The 18,333-nt window shown below is 39.4% G+C and overlaps 1 protein-coding gene across 1 annotated transcript in view; it reads left to right on the top strand.

Moving 5' to 3' along the window:
- Arhgap42 (Rho GTPase activating protein 42) overlaps positions 1-18,333 on the top strand; it is a 255,666-nt gene that overhangs the window by 224,226 nt on the left and 13,107 nt on the right. The window contains exons 13-19 of the mRNA XM_021171512.3: positions 7,440-7,502; positions 8,658-8,732; positions 9,457-9,541; positions 10,327-10,385; positions 14,512-14,617; positions 16,533-16,692; positions 17,875-18,019. Coding sequence (XP_021027171.1) covers positions 7,440-7,502; positions 8,658-8,732; positions 9,457-9,541; positions 10,327-10,385; positions 14,512-14,617; positions 16,533-16,692; positions 17,875-18,019 — 693 coding nt within the window. The remainder of the gene's footprint in view (positions 1-7,439; positions 7,503-8,657; positions 8,733-9,456; positions 9,542-10,326; positions 10,386-14,511; positions 14,618-16,532; positions 16,693-17,874; positions 18,020-18,333) is intronic.

Raw genomic sequence — 18,333 nt, 5'->3', positions numbered from 1 at the left:
AGCTGTAGTTGTTTCAGACATACCCAAAGAATAAGGAAGGCCTGACGCATCCATATACACACAGGGGTTTACATTAAACTGCAGTCAGCAACAGGTGTGAGCACAAAGCCAACACCCCACATCACTTACTTTACTTAAAACATCATTTTTGTAGCTTTTAAAGTGTTTTTTTTTTAATTCATCCTTTAGCAGTCCTATAAGGTGAGATTTTTATACTAAGTTTGTAAAAGAGATTAAAACCATGTCAACTAACAAACATTTTATTCTCTTTTTACCAGTTTCATTATATGTTGTGTATGGGCAAGTCTCTGAATGCTTTTACATGACTCTGTATCTTTGTGTTTATATGTATTTTTGTTTGTTTTCTTTGTGTGTGTGTGTGTGTGTGTGTGTGTACCCATGCTTATGTGTGTGTACTTGTGGGCCAATGGGGTGGTCTAAGACTGGTGTCTGAAGTCATCTACCATTGTTCTTTCACATTATACACTGAGTGGAAGTCTCTCAGCAAAAACAAGAGCTCACCAAGGGCTAGCCTCACTAGCCCACTTAGCTGGGGGGCGGGGGGGGGGGGGTCCTCTGTCTCTGCTTTCTGGGTTTGGAATTATGGCTGAGCTTCCATGTCCACCTAGGAGGGTATTTTTTGTTGTTGTTTTATTTTTTGTATTTTTGTGGCCTGCTGGGTATCTGAACGCTAGTTACCATGCTTATGTGGCAAGCACTTTTACCTACTGAGTCATCTCCCCAACTCCTAGTGACATGAGTTTTAATTGGAAGGGTACACATCATCTTCCTTTCTCATCTGGATTTGACTACATCTTCTGCTTTCCATCCTCTCACCTCGAAGGACCCTTTTGTTTCTGTTGTCTTTTATTGTCGCTGTTAGTTTTGGGTTTAACACAGTCTCACTGTGTAGCCCAAGCTGGCCTTAACCTCTGCATTCTCCATCCTACTCTGCTCTGTAGTGCTGGGATGACAGTTGTGTCTACCCATTGCCACTATTCACATCTTTTTTCTTTTTTTTGAATGAATGAATGCTTTTTCTTCTATTGGATAGTTTCTTTATTTACATTTCAAATATTTTCCCCTTTCCAGATCTCCCCTTCAGAAACCCCTTATCCCATCCTACCTCCCCCTGCCTCTATGAGGGTGCTTTCCCATACACCCACTCCCGTCCTCCTGCCCTGGCATTACCCTACACTAGGGCATCAAACACCCTCAGGAACAAGGGCCTCTCCTCACACTAATGTCCAACAAGGCTATCTTCTGCCATATATGTGACCAGCATCATTGGTAGCTCCATGTGTATTCTTTGGTTGTTGGTCCAGTCCCCAGGAGCTCCGGGGGGGCGGGGGGGGGGGGCTCTGGATTGTTAACATTGTTGCTCCCTCTATGGGGCTGCAAACCCTCTCAGGTCCTTCAGTCTCTTCTCCAACTCCTCCATCTGGGATTCCTGTCCTCGTTCCAATCAATGGTTGGCTGCAAGCATCTGCCTCTGTATTTGTCAGGCTTTGGCAGAGTCTCTCAGGAAACAGCCATACCAGGCTCCCATCAGCAAGCACTTCCTGGTGTCCACAATAACATCTGGGTTTGGTGACTATATTTAGGATGGATCCCTACGTGGAGCACTCTCTGGATGGCCTTTCCTTCAGTCTCTGCTCCACACACTGTCTCCATATTTCCTCCTGTGAATATTTTGTTCACCCTTCTAAAAAGCACTAAAGAATGCACATTTTGGTCTTCCTTCTTCTTATACTACATATGGTCTGTGAATTGCATCTTGAGTATTCCTAACTATTGGGCTAATATCCACTTATTAGTGAGTATGTGTTATGTTTGTTTATTTGTGACTGAGTCACCTCACCCAGAATGATATTCTCAAGTTCCATCCACTTGCCTGCAAATTTAATGATGTCATTGTTTTTAATAACTGAGGAGTATTCCATTCTGTAAATGTACCACATTTTCTGTATCTGCTATTCTGTTGAAGGACACCTGGGTTGTTTCTAGCTTCTGGCTATTATAAATATGCCTGCTATGAATATAGTGGAGCATGTGTCCTTATTACATGTAGGGGCATTTTCTGGGTATATGCCGAGGAGTTGGATAGCTGGGTCCTCAGGTCCAGTTCTTTAAGGAACCGCCAGACTGATTTCCAGAGTGTTTGTACCAGCTTGCAATCCCACCAGCAATGGAGGAGTGTTTCTCTTAATCCACATCTTTGGCAGCATTTGCTGTCACCTGAGATTTTCATCTTAGCCATTCTGACTGGTGTGAGGAAGAATCTCAGGGTTGTTTTGATTTGCATTTCCCTGATGACTGAGGATATTGAACATTTCTTTAGGTGTCTTTCAGCCCTTCCAGTTTCCTCAGTTGAAAATTCTCTGGTTAGCTCTGTTCTCCAATTTTAATAGGGTTATTTGGTTCTCTGGAATCTAACTTCTTGAGTTCTTTTTATATATTGGATACTAACCCTCTATTGGAAGTAGGGTTGGTAAAGACCTTTTCCCAATCTGTTGGTTGCCATTATGTCGTATTGACAGTGTCCTTTGCTGTACAGAAGCTTTGCAATTTTATGAGGTGCCATTTGTCAATTCTTGATCTTAGAGCATAAGCCATTGGTGTTCTGTTCAGGAACTGTTCCCCTGTGCCCTTGTGTTTGAGACTTTTCCCCACTTTCTCTTTTATTAGATATAGTGGATCTGATTTTATGTGGAGTTCCTTGATCCACTTTGACTTGAGCTTTGTACAGGGAGATAAGAACGGATCAATTAGCATTCTTCTACATGTGGACAGCCAGTTGAACTAGTACCATTTGTTGAAAATGCTTTCTATTTTCCCCTGGATGGTTTTAGCTCCCTTGTCAAAGATCAAGAAAACATAGGTATGTGGGTTCATTTCTGGGTATTCAGTTGTATTCCATTGATCTGCCTGTCTGTCACTGTACCAGTACCATGCAGTTTTTATCACTATTGCTCTGTAGTACAGCTTGAAGGCAGGGATGGTGATTCCCCCAGAAGTTCTTTCATTGTTCAGAATAGTTTTCACTCTCCTGGGTTTTTTGTTATTCCAAATGAATTTGAGAATTGTTCTTTCTAACTCTATGTGGAATTGATTTGGAATTTTGATGGGGATTGCATTGAATATGTAGATTGCTTTCAGCAAGATGGCTATTTGTACTATATTAATCCTGCCAATCCACAAGCATGGGGGATTTTTCCATCTTCTGAGATCTCTTTGATTTCCTTCTTGTCATGGAGATCTTTCACTTGTTTAGTTAGAGTCACACCAAGATACTTTATAGTGTTTGTGACTATTGTGAAGGGTGTCATTTCCCTAACCTCTTTCTCGGACTGCTTATCATTTGAGTATAGGAAGGCTACTGATCTGTTTAAGTTAATTTTATATCCAGCTACTTTGCTGAAGTTGTTAATCAGCTGTACGAATTCTCTGGTAGAGTTTTTAGGGTCATTTAAGTATACTGTCATCTGCAAATAGTGTTATTTTGATTTCTTCCTTTCCAATTTGTATCCCTTTGACTTCCTTTTGTTGTCTAATTACTCTAGCTAGAACATCAAGTACTATATTGAATGGATAGGGAGAGAACAGGCAGCCTTTTCTAGTCCCTGATTTTAGTGGGATTGATTCAAGTTTCTCTCTATTTAGTTTGATGTTGTATACTGGTTTGCTATATATTGCTTTTACTATGTTTATGTATGGGCCTTAAATTTCTGACCTTTCTAAGACTTTTATCATGAAGGGGTGTTGGATTTTTTCAAATGATTTTTCAGCACCTAATGAATTGACCATGTATTTCTTTTCTTTGAGTTTGTTTATGTAGTGAATTACATTGATAGATTTCTGTATATTGAATTATCCCTCCATCCCTGTGATGAAGCCTACTTGATCATGATGAATGATCATTTTCATGTGCTCTTGGATTCGATTTGTGAGAATTTTATTGAGTGTTTTTGCACTGATATTCATAAGTGAAATTGGTCTAAAGTTCTCTTTCTTTGTTGTGTCTTTGTGAGGTTTTAGTATCAGAGTAACTGTGGCTTCACAGAAAGAATCAAGTAGTGTTCCTTCTGTTTCTATTTTGTGGAATAGTTTGAAGAGTATTGGTATTAGGTCTTTCTGGAAGGTTTAATAGAACTCTGCACTAAACTCATCTGGTCCTAGGCTTTTTTGTTTGTGATAATTTTGGTGACTGCTTTTATTTCTTTAGGGATTAAGGGACTGTTTAGATGATTTATCTGATCCTTATTTAAATTTGTTATTTGGTGTCTGTCTACAAAATTGTCCATTTCATCCAGATTTTCCAGGTGTTGAGTATAGGCTTTTGTAGTAGGATCTGATGATTTTTTTTTTAATTTCCCCAGTTTCTGTTATTATATCTCCCTTTTAATTTCTGATTTTGTTAATTTGGATATTGTCTCTATGCCTTCTGATTAGTCTGGCTAAGGGTTTATTTATCTTGTTGATTTTCTCAAACAACCAGCTCCTCCTTGTGTTGTTGATTCTTTGTATAGTTCTTTTTGTTTCTACATGGTTGATTTCAGCCCTGTGTTTACTTATTTCCTGCCTACTCCTCTTGGGTGTATTTGCTTAGTTTTGTTCTAGAGTTTTCAGGTGTGCTGTTAAGCTCCTAGTGTATGCTCTCTGCAGTTTCTTTTTGGAGGCACTCAGAGTTATGAGTTCTTATCTTAGCACTGCTTTGATTGTGTCCCATAAGTTTGAGTATGTTGTGCTTTGGTTTTCATTAAACTCTTAAAAGTCTTTAATTTCTTTCTTTATTTCTTCCTGGACCAAGTTATTGAGTAGAGTGTTCTTCAGCTTCTACGTGTATGTGTGCTTCCTGGTGTTTTGTTGCTATTGAAGACCAACCTTAATCCATAGTGATCTGATAGGAGGCATGGGATTATTTCAGTCTTCTTATATCTGTTGAGGTCAATTTTGGAGAGGGTGAGGTGCTGAGAAGAAGGTATATTCTTTTGTTTTAGGATGAAATGTTCTATTGATATCTGTTAAACCCATTTGGTCCATAATTTCTGTTAGTTTCACTGTTTCTTTGTTTAGTTTGTATTTCCATGATGTGTCCATTGATGGGAGTGGGCTATTGAAGTCTCCCACTGTTGTTGTGTGTGGTGCATTGTATGCTTTGAGCTTTATTAAAGTTTCTTTTATGAATGTGGGTGCCCTTGCATTTGAAGCATAGATGTTCAGAATTGAGAGTTCTTCTTGGTAGATTTTTTTTCCTTTGATGAGTATGAAGTGTCCTTCCTTATCTTTTTAAAAGGGATTTTTGTGTTTTCCCTTTAAGGGGTTCTACCTTTTTACCCGTGTTCTCTTGTATTTTTTTAAGGGAGTTATTTATGTCCTTCTTAAAGTCTTCTATAATCATCCTGTGATGTGACTTTAAATCAGAGCCTTGCTTTTCTGGTGTATTGGGGTAACCAGGGCTCATTGTGGTGGGAGAATTGGGTTCTGATGATGCCAAGTATCCTTGGTTTCTGTTGCTTATGTTCTTGTCCTTGCCTTTCACCATCTGGTTATCCCTGATTACCTAGTCTTGCTGTTTCTTACTGTGGTTTTTCTCTCCTACAAGCTTCTGTGTCAGTACTCCTGGGAAACTCTCAGTGTGGAATTTAGGTATGGAGAGCTGTGGCTACATGGTCAGCTCTTGGGTGCAGACAGAAACCAGCAGCATCCTGTCCCCAGCTGTTCCTGTGTTTTGATGGCTCTGGGAGGGTCCGTCTTGGACCAGGAATTTGAAGAGAAGTTGTAGTCTTACCTGTGCTTGCAGGTGTGGAGATACTCCTGGGAGACCAGCTCTCTCCTAACACTATTTATATATGGAGTCCTATGGCACAGGATCAGCTCCGGGCACAGATGGAAACCAGAAGGCCCACTTTTTCCATCTTATACGTGAAGGATCTCATCTGTAAAAGTCAATAGGCATGCTCTAAGACACACAGAATCATATCCGGACTTGGATGAGGCTGCAGGGTTGGTTGCCTGTCTGTATTCAATGTTGGCTGTTGTCTCAGCTCCATGGAGTTAGCTCTTTGAGGTAAAGTCCAAACAGTTCAAGGCAACAAACAAAAATGCTTGGTTGCTATTGCCAACACTGTTTTGATTTTTCTCCACACCCTGAATTAATAATGATCATGCATTATAGTCAAAGAACTCTAACATATTTTTGCTATGTAAGGCAGCTGCTTTCAGTGTATTAGAATAGACTAGGACATTATTTCCAAATTACAGTCTGCATTTGAAAGATAGCCTGTCTATTGCTTATTTAACTCAAAATGAACATGTAACAAAACAACTCTATTTTACATTATACTGTTTTCTTGGTTCTATGTGTTATAGGTTAGTTTTATTGAAACAGTTTGGAAATGATTTCTTCCTCCTATACAGTTTCATTGACAAGATGAACAATGTGCTCAGTTACCCAAATTTTAAGTTAAAATTAAAACCATTTTAAAATTGGAAGGGTTTAAATTTTAATGGTTTGAATTATTCTTATTTATTACTATTTTAGCATACTAAAAAATTGCATGCCTCACACATGATGAAAATTATAACAATATAAAGACTTTTCAAGTTTTCCTCTTACTTGGCATTTTTAAATGTTTTCCTTTATGTAATTAATCTAGTTTAGTTTTGCCTTCACAGCTTATATATTTATTACATGATTGATATTGAGTGATGGCTGTAGTTGGTGGACACATGCTGTAGTGGCTTTTGTGTGGAGCTCAGAGGACAACTTGCAAGAGTTGATTCTCTGTTTCTTCTTTGTGGGTCTCAGAGATCAAATTCTGGTCATAATGTCTGGCAGCAAGTGCCTCTGACCACGGAACCATCTTCCCAACCCTAAGCTTGATTTAAAGAAAGTCTAGCACAGAGTGAAAATTATTTGCTATTTTCTACGTGAAGACCAGGGGTAGAGGAGGTCCAGGCCATGGACTCAGGTTGTGCATGTGTACTCACAAGTCCTGCAGGAAGACTGAGTAGATCTGGGTTACTCTGAGTATAAAGAATAACTTAAAGAGAAGCAAGCTTGAAACCCAGACCCTAAATGGAAAGAGAGCACTAGAGTTTTCAGCAAGCTGATGAATTATGCTTAGGGCCTCACAATGCTGTAGTGGCCTCATGGGGGAAGAATAAATACCCGAAAGGCCTTTCTCTTACTTTTCATTCTTCTGGATGTGGGGGATGCTGCCTCAGGAAAAGTGGAGGGCCTCAACACCACATCGAGGGGTCTGTGCTTCCTACTATGCAGCTTCATGAAGTAACTGAGTGGGAGACTCCCTGATGAATTAAGATATTTGATGAATGCAGTAGCAACCACCATGCTGGTAAACCTTGAGGTCTCCAGCTGAAGTGGGGAAGGCAAACTCCACATCAGATCTTAATTAGGCTTTTCTCATTTGCAGTGTACTTAAATGAAGCAGGGTTCAACTTTGTGAGAAAATGCATTCAAGCTGTAGAAATGAGAGGTGAGTTTGGGGCTGGGTACACGGCTATCCCCATATGTATGAATCCATCTCCCACCCAACCTCCTCAGTTAGTGGTAGTGAGCTTTGGGGCATGAACAGGAAAATAATATTGAGAATGCTATAGATTTAAACTATGCTAGCTATATTTTTAATTGAACAATATGTTTTTAAAGATTAATTTATTTTATTTTATATGTATATGTGAGTGCCTGAATGTATTTATGTATACTGTGTGAATGCCTGGTGTCTGAAGAGGCCAAAAAAAAAAAAAAAAAAAAAAAAAAAAGGACATCAGATCACTTGAAACTTGAGTTATGGATGGTTGAAAGCTATTTTTATGGGTGCTGGGAAAACAACCTGGCTCCTGTAAGAATAGGCAGTGCTCTCCACTGAGGCCTCTCTCCAACCTCTTCACTATTTCTCTCAGACCTTTGTCAAACATGTTACCATGTTTACTTCTTGCTGAAGAGCAAACTATCATTGGAAGCTTTTTCAAGTTTGTCAAATACTAGAGGTCAGATCTTAGGAGGACTGTACCACTTGCCTTACATTCTCTGTGACTTGAAAGACTGTTTTATTCTTCCGATCTTTCAACTTTCCCTCTGGGAATAAATCATGACCTCGTGATACTGTTTCTCCTTTTACTTTTACTACTTTTACTTCCTGAGACACTTGCTTAAAGCAAAAGTCCTGCTGTGCTTCAGAGTTCTTTGAACTTGCATTCACAGTTTTCCTACGTGTACCTTTTTTTAAGGGGTGGAGTAGAATTCTTGGATTCTCTCAATCTTCTCCCTTGCTTTTGAAATAAAGATGTACTTGACATGGGACTATTGAATGCAGAGCACTCTTTAACACAGAGGAAATAGATGGGAAATATTGGTCTTCTATCTTTGATGCATTTTTATGTTCAAAGAGTGGTAAATAGGCGGCTTTATTTCAAGACTTTGAAGGTCTCAAAACACATAAATCACTGTTGAGTGTCTGCTCTCAGATGTCGGTGCTAAATGGGTGCTTTCAGGGTAAGATGCCTAATAATCCACAGCAAAACTGGGTGAATGCCTTTCAGATTCTGCATGGGCATGTTTGTCTGGGATTTTTAGGCTCTGTGCTAGACTCAGTCCTTAAGTCATTTTCTTGTAAATTTCTTCCTACTAGGCATCACCATCTTGGGCCTGTACCGAATAGGAGGAGTGAACTCCAAGGTCCAGAAACTCATGAACACCACATTTTGTAAGTTTTAGAGGAAGGAGGGGTGCCATTGATTTTGGATATTTGTACAGGTAATCCAACTCAGGTCTCTCTGAGACATAGATGGTTTCTTATCTTTGTCAATTCTTACATCATACTGAAAGTTAACTTTCTAAAGTTTGCTTCAAATGTGTGGGTCCTGCCACCTGAACCCAAGACCATGGATGTAAGAACTCACATTTTACCAGTCTGCTAAAACACTAGTCCTTTTATTCAGTTTTAAATGTTGCACTGTAACAGATGGCATTTATAGTTCTAGACTGTTTCTTAGCTTGGAATCCCACTCCACCATTTAAAAGCTTTCTTCTATTGTGTAATTTGCTTAGTTTCTCTGTGTCTTCATTTTCAAGTCGAGGGTGATAATACTACCTGCTTCTTCAGATATTTGAGGATTGAATTAATGTTGCCCCATGCTAAGCACTTAGAAGCATGTCCTGTCCTGTTCTCATTATCAAGAAACTGATTCAAGAGACAATAATGCTACATGGTATCTTTTAGTGTAAGAAACAGAGTGAGTTTCCAATCAGATGACAAATACAACTTTCCAGTAGTGAACTCTACTGGAGTATAGTTTCCTGCGCTCTACTGGAGTCCTAAGAACTGAACCTCTCATCCTTCAACCGACTTGAATTGGTATATGTTCTTGTCATGTCACAGGGAATATTTTGAATTGCAGTTTAAACATTTCAATTTTTATTCTTTACAGCTCCCAAGTCCCCTCCTGATATGGACATTGATATTGAGCTGTGGGACAATAAGACTATAACGAGTGGGCTGAAAAACTACCTCAGGTGAGGACGGTTTAGTACTGGGGATTCTGGCCACGAATGCTCTCCTCTTCCTTGGGAAGGAACCACGTGATTACATGGCATCCATGTGCATGGGCTTCACTCCCCAGGCCAAAGCGTTTCCATGAGGGGAAGCAACATCAATGGCATTTACACATTTAGGAATGCTTTTTCCAACAGTATCTTAAAAAACTGCAGTATTTTGTGCATCCCAAGTTAGTCTTGTTGTTGCTTTAAATATTTCAGGCTTTGTGTGTGTTTTAAAATATATTCAAATGAGTTTTTCTAAAGTTATAGCACCTTTTTGTTGTTTTGTTTTTGTTTAGTTTTGAGACAGGGTCTCTTGTAGCCCTGACTATCCTTCAACTTACCACATGTCTGAGAATGGCTGTGAGCTTGTGATCCACCTGTCTCTACCTCAACAGTGCTAGGATTGCAGATGTATACTGCCATACCTGGGTTACATTGTACTAGGGACCCATTCAGGGTGTTGCGCATGCTAGGCCAGCATCCACCATCAGACCTACATGCTAAGTGTAGCATCCCTTTTCACACACTTGTGGTAAGAGTGCTCAGGGCAAGTGGCTGTCTGAGGTCTGTAGTTTAGCTCTGTCTGGAGCCCCTTTCTAGGACTTTCTCATACTACATAACCAGTCAGTTATTTCTGTTAGTCATTGTATTATCTTTGGTTGGCTAAAAACAATCACAGAGTTTGTAAAAGATGACCTGGAAATGTAGGAAGACAAAGGTTTCTATAGTTCTAGCTGTTCTTTGGTTTTCTGTTGTAGGTGCCTTGCTGAACCATTAATGACTTACAAATTGCACAAGGATTTCATCATTGCTGTCAGTAAGTACACTTGCTCCTGAAGCCTACTACTTTAGTGCCTATTACTTAAACACGCACATTGAACTCTCCTAGACATTTTTCATATTTTTTAAAAAATATTGACAATGTGGCATATTATAGCCAATAAAAATTACACAGTAAACTAAATATTTTGTTCTTTAATAAGACAAACTATGTACACTCCCAAAATCTGTTGTTATTGAGGTGACAGTCTTATATGATTTGAAAAGGCTGAAAGAAATTCTAATTTCTTATTTGAGTGACAAAAACATATTTTCTATGATAGGAAATTTTTTGGGGGGTTTTGAGACAGAGTTTCTCTGTGTACCTTTAGTAGTCCTGGAAAACTCTCTGTAGACCAGCTGGCCTCAAATTCAGAACTCAGAGATCCACCTGCTTCTGCCCACTAAGTGCTGGGATCAAAGACATGTACCACCACCACCTGGCTGACAGAAAAGTTTTAAATTATATTAATTTTTACTTATGTGGAATGCCTTCATGAATGTATTTGTATCATATGTATGCCCTTGAGGTCCAGAAAGCATTGGATCCTTTGGGATTTGAGATACAGGCAGTTATGAGTTTTCTGATATGGGTACTGGTAACTAAACCCAGGCCCTTTGCAAGAGCAGTAAGTGTCCATAACCACTGAACCACCTCTCCATCCTCGTGACAGCAGCTGTGTGGTTATAAGCATGATCTCAAGTCTATGAAGGTCCAGAGACTGCCCCACCTGGGGATTCATCCCATATACAGTCACTAAACCTAGATACTACTGTGGATGCCAATAAGTGCTTGCTACCAAGAGCCTGATATGGTTGTCTCCTGAGAGGCTCTGCCAGTGCCAAACAAATACAGAGGTGTATACTCTCAGCCAACCATTGGACTGAGCACAGGGTCCCCAATGGAGGAGGTAGAGAAAGGACCCAAGAAGGTGAAGGGGTTTGCAACCCCATAGGAGGAACAACAATATGAACCAACCAGGACCCCCAGAGCTCCCAGAGTCTAGACCAGAGAGTACACATGGAGGGACCCATGGCTCCAGCCACATATGTAGCAAAGGATGACCTTGTCAGTCATCAGTGGGAGGAGGGGCCCTTGGTACTGTGAAGGCTTGATGTCCTAGTGTAGGGGAATGCCAGGACCAGGAAGCAGGAGAGGGTAGGTTGATGAGCAGGGGGAGGGGGAAGGGGATAGGGGTTTTCAGAGGGGAAACCGGGAAAGGAGATAACATTTGAAATGTAAATAAAGAAAGTATCTAATTAAAAATTAAAATAATAAAATAAAAATAAACAAGTGTATGAAGGTAGTTATGTTAGTATTTATACTAACAGACTATATTCCTAAGCCTGAAAAAACAGGTCAAACATTATGAGCCAGTACAAATCTTGAATAAATTCCCTTTCCCTAAAGTTACTTGCTATATTCCCAGATTCTCGTCATTTATTTATGTCACTGAGAGCCATACTGTTACATTAGTGGATTTCATTGGAAAATCAGGAGTTGAAAGCTCAGAGACATAAGCATGTAACCTAAGGAGTTAGGTATATGTACTTCACAGCTATTGGAACCAGACTACCAGCTTGGCATCTGATTGATCACCACAGTGTAAATTTAGTGACCTAAGTGACCTACACCTGTAACACTGAGGTGCCATTTCATTGTTAGAAGTGTATGAGGTATGACTGTAATTTAAGAGTATTCTTCATTCTTCACAGTCAAGAAAACCAAAAACACAAACAAATCATCCAATCAGCTTCCTTCATTTCCACCAAGCTTTGAAATGCTTCAAAAGTGCTACCTGCCAATAAAACCTTCAGGAAACACAGGTCACTTGGATTTAAGTTCAGCAATCATGGCTGGCCATATGCTAGCACAACACCTTTCTAAAGTTTTCCCCAAATGTTCTCCATTCAACATGGTCTTCATGTGAATACAGCTTTGCAAAATGAATAAGGCCCAAGGAATATGATCTCATTTTGTTGATGAGCCAGTCAGGACCTGGAGTAGATAAATGACTTCTCTAAGACGCTAGCATATCGTACCAGCCAGAGCTATAAGTTAGGCCCTGTTGTTCTTTTTGGTTTTAGACTCTTAATCCAGGGATTTTACTTTGTGATATTTGAGCCACTGTGTTAATACAAGTTTTTGGTGGGAAGTTTTCTTTACTTCCATCTTTGGAAAACATTACCTAGAACCTGATATTTAAAATATATATTTTAGGCAGATGAGTTCATCTTTGGTCTTAGGCAAGGGTTTGCTATGTGTTAAGTCAATTGTTGAGTGGATTTTAGACTAGTTAGAATCAAGTTTCTTGTACCAAATTTCAGTAAAAAGGGAAACATGACTGAAATTCTAGGAATATTCAGAACTCACAGGGAGAGAGGGTTAGATGAATCAAGCATTTGTGAGTTGGGCAGTGATGTTTTTCTCTTAATCTTATATTTGGTTGTTGGATTGTTTGATTTAGTTGGAAAATGGGGCTTCTTTCTCTCTCTCTTTCTTTGTTTCTTCCTTTCTTTTTCTTTTTCTCTTTCTTTCTTTCTCTTTTTTCTTTTTTTTTTTTTTAGATAGGATCTCACAGTGTAGCAATCTAACCTGGTAATCATTCCCAGCATTGAAACTGGGGTCATTTTTCTCCTTCCAGATCTTAAAAGCTAGTATTAACAGTTATCGCTCCTCCTCACTCTGTGAGATATCTCTGTTCATTGCATTTACAGTCCATTCTCTTTGCCTATGCAGTCATATTTTCTTAGGTGCCTTTGCTTACTCTGGCCTTGGTTCTAAATGCTCTTACCTTCATATGTATGCAGATATTTCAGAGTCTTGGCATTCTACCACCTTAGAGAGTCCTCAGAATTAGCTTTACCTAGGTGCTTTCTTCCTGTTTCCACACAGTTGTGTCTAGGTGACATGGTGATATAACATAGAGTTTGAGAAAAATCTCGAAAGGCTGGACACTTATGCCCAAACTTGTTACCGACATTGAGGGATGTCAGCTGTTTTTAAAATGTTACAGGAACTCAGGCTTTAGTCTGGCAGCACAGGTCTTGCTAAGGTGACATCTCAAGTTTCAGCTGTCCTAATGTTACTGTGAGCTCACTGTTTTCTGTTTCTATAATGTCCACACTTCAGAAATGTCACTCACTGTCTTATGCTGTGAAGAGGCACTGTGACCATGGCAAGTTTTAAAAAGGAAAACATTTAATTGGGGCTGGCTTACAGTTCAGACTTTCAGTTTATTACCATCATAATAGGAAACATGTTAGCATATATGCAGACATGGTGCTGGAGAAGTAGCTGAGAGTTTTTCATCTAGATAGGCAGGCAGCAAGAAGAGAGAATGACATTGGGCCTGGCTTGAGCATGTGACACCTCAAAACCCACCCTTAATGTCATACTTCCTCCAATAAGACCACACCTACTCCAACAAGGCTGTCTCTCCTAATTGCACCATTCCCTATGAACTGGTGGGAGCCATTTTCATTCAAATCATCACAGTCACACTGAATTTTCCCTTTGACTATGAACTAAAGAAAGGAGCTCTGGCTCCCTCTGGTCATGCAGGGTTAGAGCTCTAGTATGTTTCTATGTAGGAATGTGAATTATATCAACTAACACACTGGGCAGTCTACACCAGTATCCACACACATCCATGTATGTATATTATAGTTATGAAGGTATTATTGTTAAACTCAAGTCGGCAGTGCCTTAGGCTGGAACAATATAGTTTAGTGATGAGGAACAAGTCACAAAACATTGCAGTTTGGTTTTTGTACTTCTTAACATTACAACCATGGACAAGCTCACTCAACATTTCTTAGCTTTAAACATGTGTTAATAGCAACACGTGAAGCAACGCTTTAAGGCACGAATGGCAGGACTGGATGTGATGTTCACTTGACTAATTTTTTTTTGTTTTGCTTTGTTTTGTTTTGTTTGGTTTGTTTTTTTTTGTTTGTTTGTTTGTTTTGTATAGCCCTGGCTGTCCTGGACTATGTAGACCAGGCTGGCCTCGAACTCAGAAATCCTCCTGCCTCTGCCTCCGGAGTGCTGGGATTAAAGGCGTGCACTATCCACCACAGGTTTGACCACAATTATATCTGTAACCTTTTTTACATAACAGAGTCAGACGACCAAAACTACAGGGTGGAGGCCGTCCATGCACTGGTACACAAATTGCCGGAGAAAAACAGAGAAATGCTGGACATCTTGATAAAACACCTTCTCAAGTAATTCTGTGACTCACAATGTTCTTTTAATGTCTTGTTAAGATAAGGTTGCTTATGTCTATTTTGAAATAAACAATGCTGTTATGTGTTTGCTGTTGTAATTGGACTCCCTTGAGTGAGCTTTAGAAAATGGTATGCAGTTTGTTTTTAAGATATGTGTTTGTCTTTTGTCAATATGGATGTCTCCAATATGCAGATAATTGTGTCCACTGTGACCATTAAACTAGTGATAAAACATTTCATATCAACTTGGAAATGTATGAAGGAATGTATGTTACTTTATAGTATTTCAAGTTCTTTTAGGTGTGTTAGAATAGTGAGCTTGAAGACCAGTGTTAGATATGACTGAGGTCAACAAGTTCCCACAGGTTATAGTAACTCTGCAGAGTATTCCTTGGGGTTCACAATTTTTCATAAAGATTTTATTTCACTCAGATTAGCAGGTAAGTAAGTAGGCAGATAGCTAACTAGGATGATGAACAAGTAGATGGTAGATAGATGTAGATAGATGATAAATAGATGATACATAGTTGACAGATATATAGGTAGAGAGATATAGATAGATAATAGACAGATGACAATAGATAGATGATAGATAGATAGATAGATAGATAGATAGATAGATAGATAGATAGACAGACAGACAAATGGGTGGATGATAAATAATAGATGGATGGATAGGAAGATAGACAGATGGAGAGATGGGTGGATGGATGGATGCATGGATGCATAGACAGATGAATAGACAGGTAGATAAATGATAGGTGAATAGGTAGATAGATGGATGAATAGATAGATGAATGGTAGATGACTTTTTGTTTGTATGATGGGATGACTTGTTGTACTGATGAATTGCCTTGATTAGAATTGGTGATGTAACGCAGTGGAGAGGATGAACCTCACATCTGCTTGTCTGAGCCTTCTAGGTGTATGGGATACTGGGTTTCTATCAACAGGCCTAGATTCTTCTAAATTCAATCTCCAGAATTTTCAGATAAAGTGAAATGTGTATATAAATTGGATTAAGAATTGGTCCTAAGAAATTTCTTTGAATCAAAATACAGTGTCAGCTTATCTACTCTTAATTGTCTGTATACTAGAAGTACAATGCAGAAATACCAAACAGTTGAATGCTTCTCTGAGGAAATTGAATCTAATGCAGGCAAAAAAATAAAAATAAAATAAAACCCCTAAGACATATTTCCTTCAGTAGTTTGGCCTTTATTGTTATTAGCTTTTCTTTATCTAGTGTTATTATCCTGTGATTTTTCTTTAAATCATAAATATACATATTTGTATTGTTATGGGAGATGGTGCGGGCATGCACAATGTACTGTGGAGTCAAAGGAAACCATTCAGGAATTCCTTCTCTCCATCCATCTTGGGGCCCAGGTATCTAACTCAGGTCATCAAGGTTGCATATCAGAAATGTTTTACCTCTGAACCATTTGCCAGACCCCTTATTAAATCTTTAATTGACATAGATAGACATAGCACATTGTGCCATGTGATAATTTAGTGAGTATTTACACATAGTATAAAACTATTAGATAAAGTTAATTATTTCTATCTGCTTAAACATTTGTCAATTTCATAGGGAGCCTTGGGAGAAGAGGAGAAGGGAAGCCCAGTAAGAGGTGCCAAAATGCAGTAGGATGGTGGAGATACGTCTCATGTTACTGAGCAGCAATGTGACCTCTGTTGCAAAGCAATTAATTATTAATCTTCTAAATACCTTTCTCCCCTGTTGATCTATTTTCTACTTGTACACATTGGGAATAAGCAGTACTGAGCAGGGAAACTGTCCTTTAGTGGCATATATAGCTTAATTCCTTTGTACACCCATACTGATAGACAAAGAACATTTCATGTCTATTGAAACTTTACATTAATGGTACATGTTCTTTATTTTCAGAGTATCACTACATAGCCAACAAAATCTTATGACCATCTCAAATCTCGGTGTCATATTTGGTCCAACCCTGATGAGAGCACAGGAGGAAACTGTGGCTGCCATGATGAACATCAAATTTCAGAACATAGTGGTGGAAATCCTAATCGAGCACTATGAGAAGGTAGCTGGGAACTTCCTCACACTGCCAACTCTGCCTTAAGGACACTTGTATTATCTGTGAACTTTCCTTTGTGATTTGAGATTCCTGTAAAGCACCCATCTTGTCAGTTCCTTAAATTTCTTTATGGGGACTTTGATTCTTGTCCACTATTTATTCAGTGTCTCAGAGTCCAATGAGTAGCTCACTTCTACTCCCATCATGGATGTTTAAAGTTCCCTTCTTTAGTGACTTGTACTCAGCTCAATGCATGGATTCAGAAGGTACTGCAACATTGCTTGTGCTTAAGTATGATTTAGTTTTCTCTCTTTCCCTATGGAATTAGACTCCTATCTGTATAGTAATTCCAATATTTTTAATAGAAAACTGAGATCAGATGTGGTCATATACACGTATGATCTCAGACCATGAGAATCCAAATCATGGTCTTGTGTTTGAAGCTCATTTGTGATACATGCAAAAGCCTGTCTCAAAATGAAGGATGGGGATGCTTGGAAAGTGGAGTCTTAGTTAATTGAAGTCTCCCATAAAAGTTTTCCCTAAAAATGTAAGTTCTTGTAGTAACTATGGAAACAAGAACTTGTGAAAGCCAAATTAGGTAGACTCTTAGCAAATTTAGCCCATTATGTCTGATCTGCTTCTTCTAAGAGAATGAGCCATCCTTTCCTAATGACTACACAATGGTGTCCTTAGTCATTACATAAGGTTGCAAGCTCACAGTCCCATTAAGTAGCTACAACTGAAGGCTGGACTCATTCTATTTTTGACAGGTAGCCCCGTCTCTGTACAGCCCAGAGCCCTCAGCATCTTAGGACCGTCCCCTGAATTGCAAGGAGTTACTCCATGGAAAGGCCCATAGAACCAAGTTCCCTCAGGTTATACTTTCCTGAAATGAAAGCAAAAAGGAAAGAACAGTGCATTGTGAACAAGCATAGGTAGACATTTTCTCATATTTGATAGGCTCCCTAAAGATATCAGATCTCACTTTCACCATAAGCTATGGGGAACTGCAAAGATGAAACCCCAGAGGTGTTATTCAGGAGATGCAAAAGAAAGCAATCGTTCTTGTATCATGTCTCTCCTGTACTGCTAGGATGCTTTTCATATCCACTAAAGCATCCATTGTGTGGATGCACAGGACAGTTTCACTATTTCTTGACCTCAGTCCATTTTTCTCCTCTGTAGATTTTTCATACTGCCCCAGACCCAACCATTCCTCTTCCTCAGCCTCAGTCTCGATCTGGATCCCGAAGAACCCGGGCCATCTGCCTGTCCACAGGTTCTCGGAAGCCCAGAGGGAGGTACACGCCGTGCCTGGCAGAGCCTGATAGTAAGTGTGCTGGTTACAGGGAGTGGCTTTCCTTATTCTTCCATTCATTCTGACTTCACTTCTTGGGTAATTAGGAATAAATAGATGTTCTTGTGGGTGCTTTTTCCCCCTAGCACCCGTCTTCTAGAACTGAGACAGTCCCTGTCAGCTTCATGGTAATGTTCCTTAGACAAGCAAATTTATTGTTGCTACAAAGAGAAAAAGAAATAGTTTGCTCACTGCCTTTTTTCTGTTGCTGTGATCAAGGACACTGGGTGCTACTTGAGGCAGGTTTTGTCCTGTTGTCAGAGGAGCTGATAAGAAGCTAGAGGATG

The sequence above is a fragment of the Mus caroli genome, unplaced genomic scaffold (genome assembly GCF_978045245.1).
Source record: "Mus caroli unplaced genomic scaffold, Mus_caroli_1 scaffold_11, whole genome shotgun sequence".
In the NCBI taxonomy this organism is placed as follows: Eukaryota; Metazoa; Chordata; class Mammalia; order Rodentia; family Muridae; genus Mus; species Mus caroli.
The sequence above is the reverse complement of the archived record's forward strand: the minus strand, read 5'-3'. Positions and strand labels throughout refer to the sequence as shown.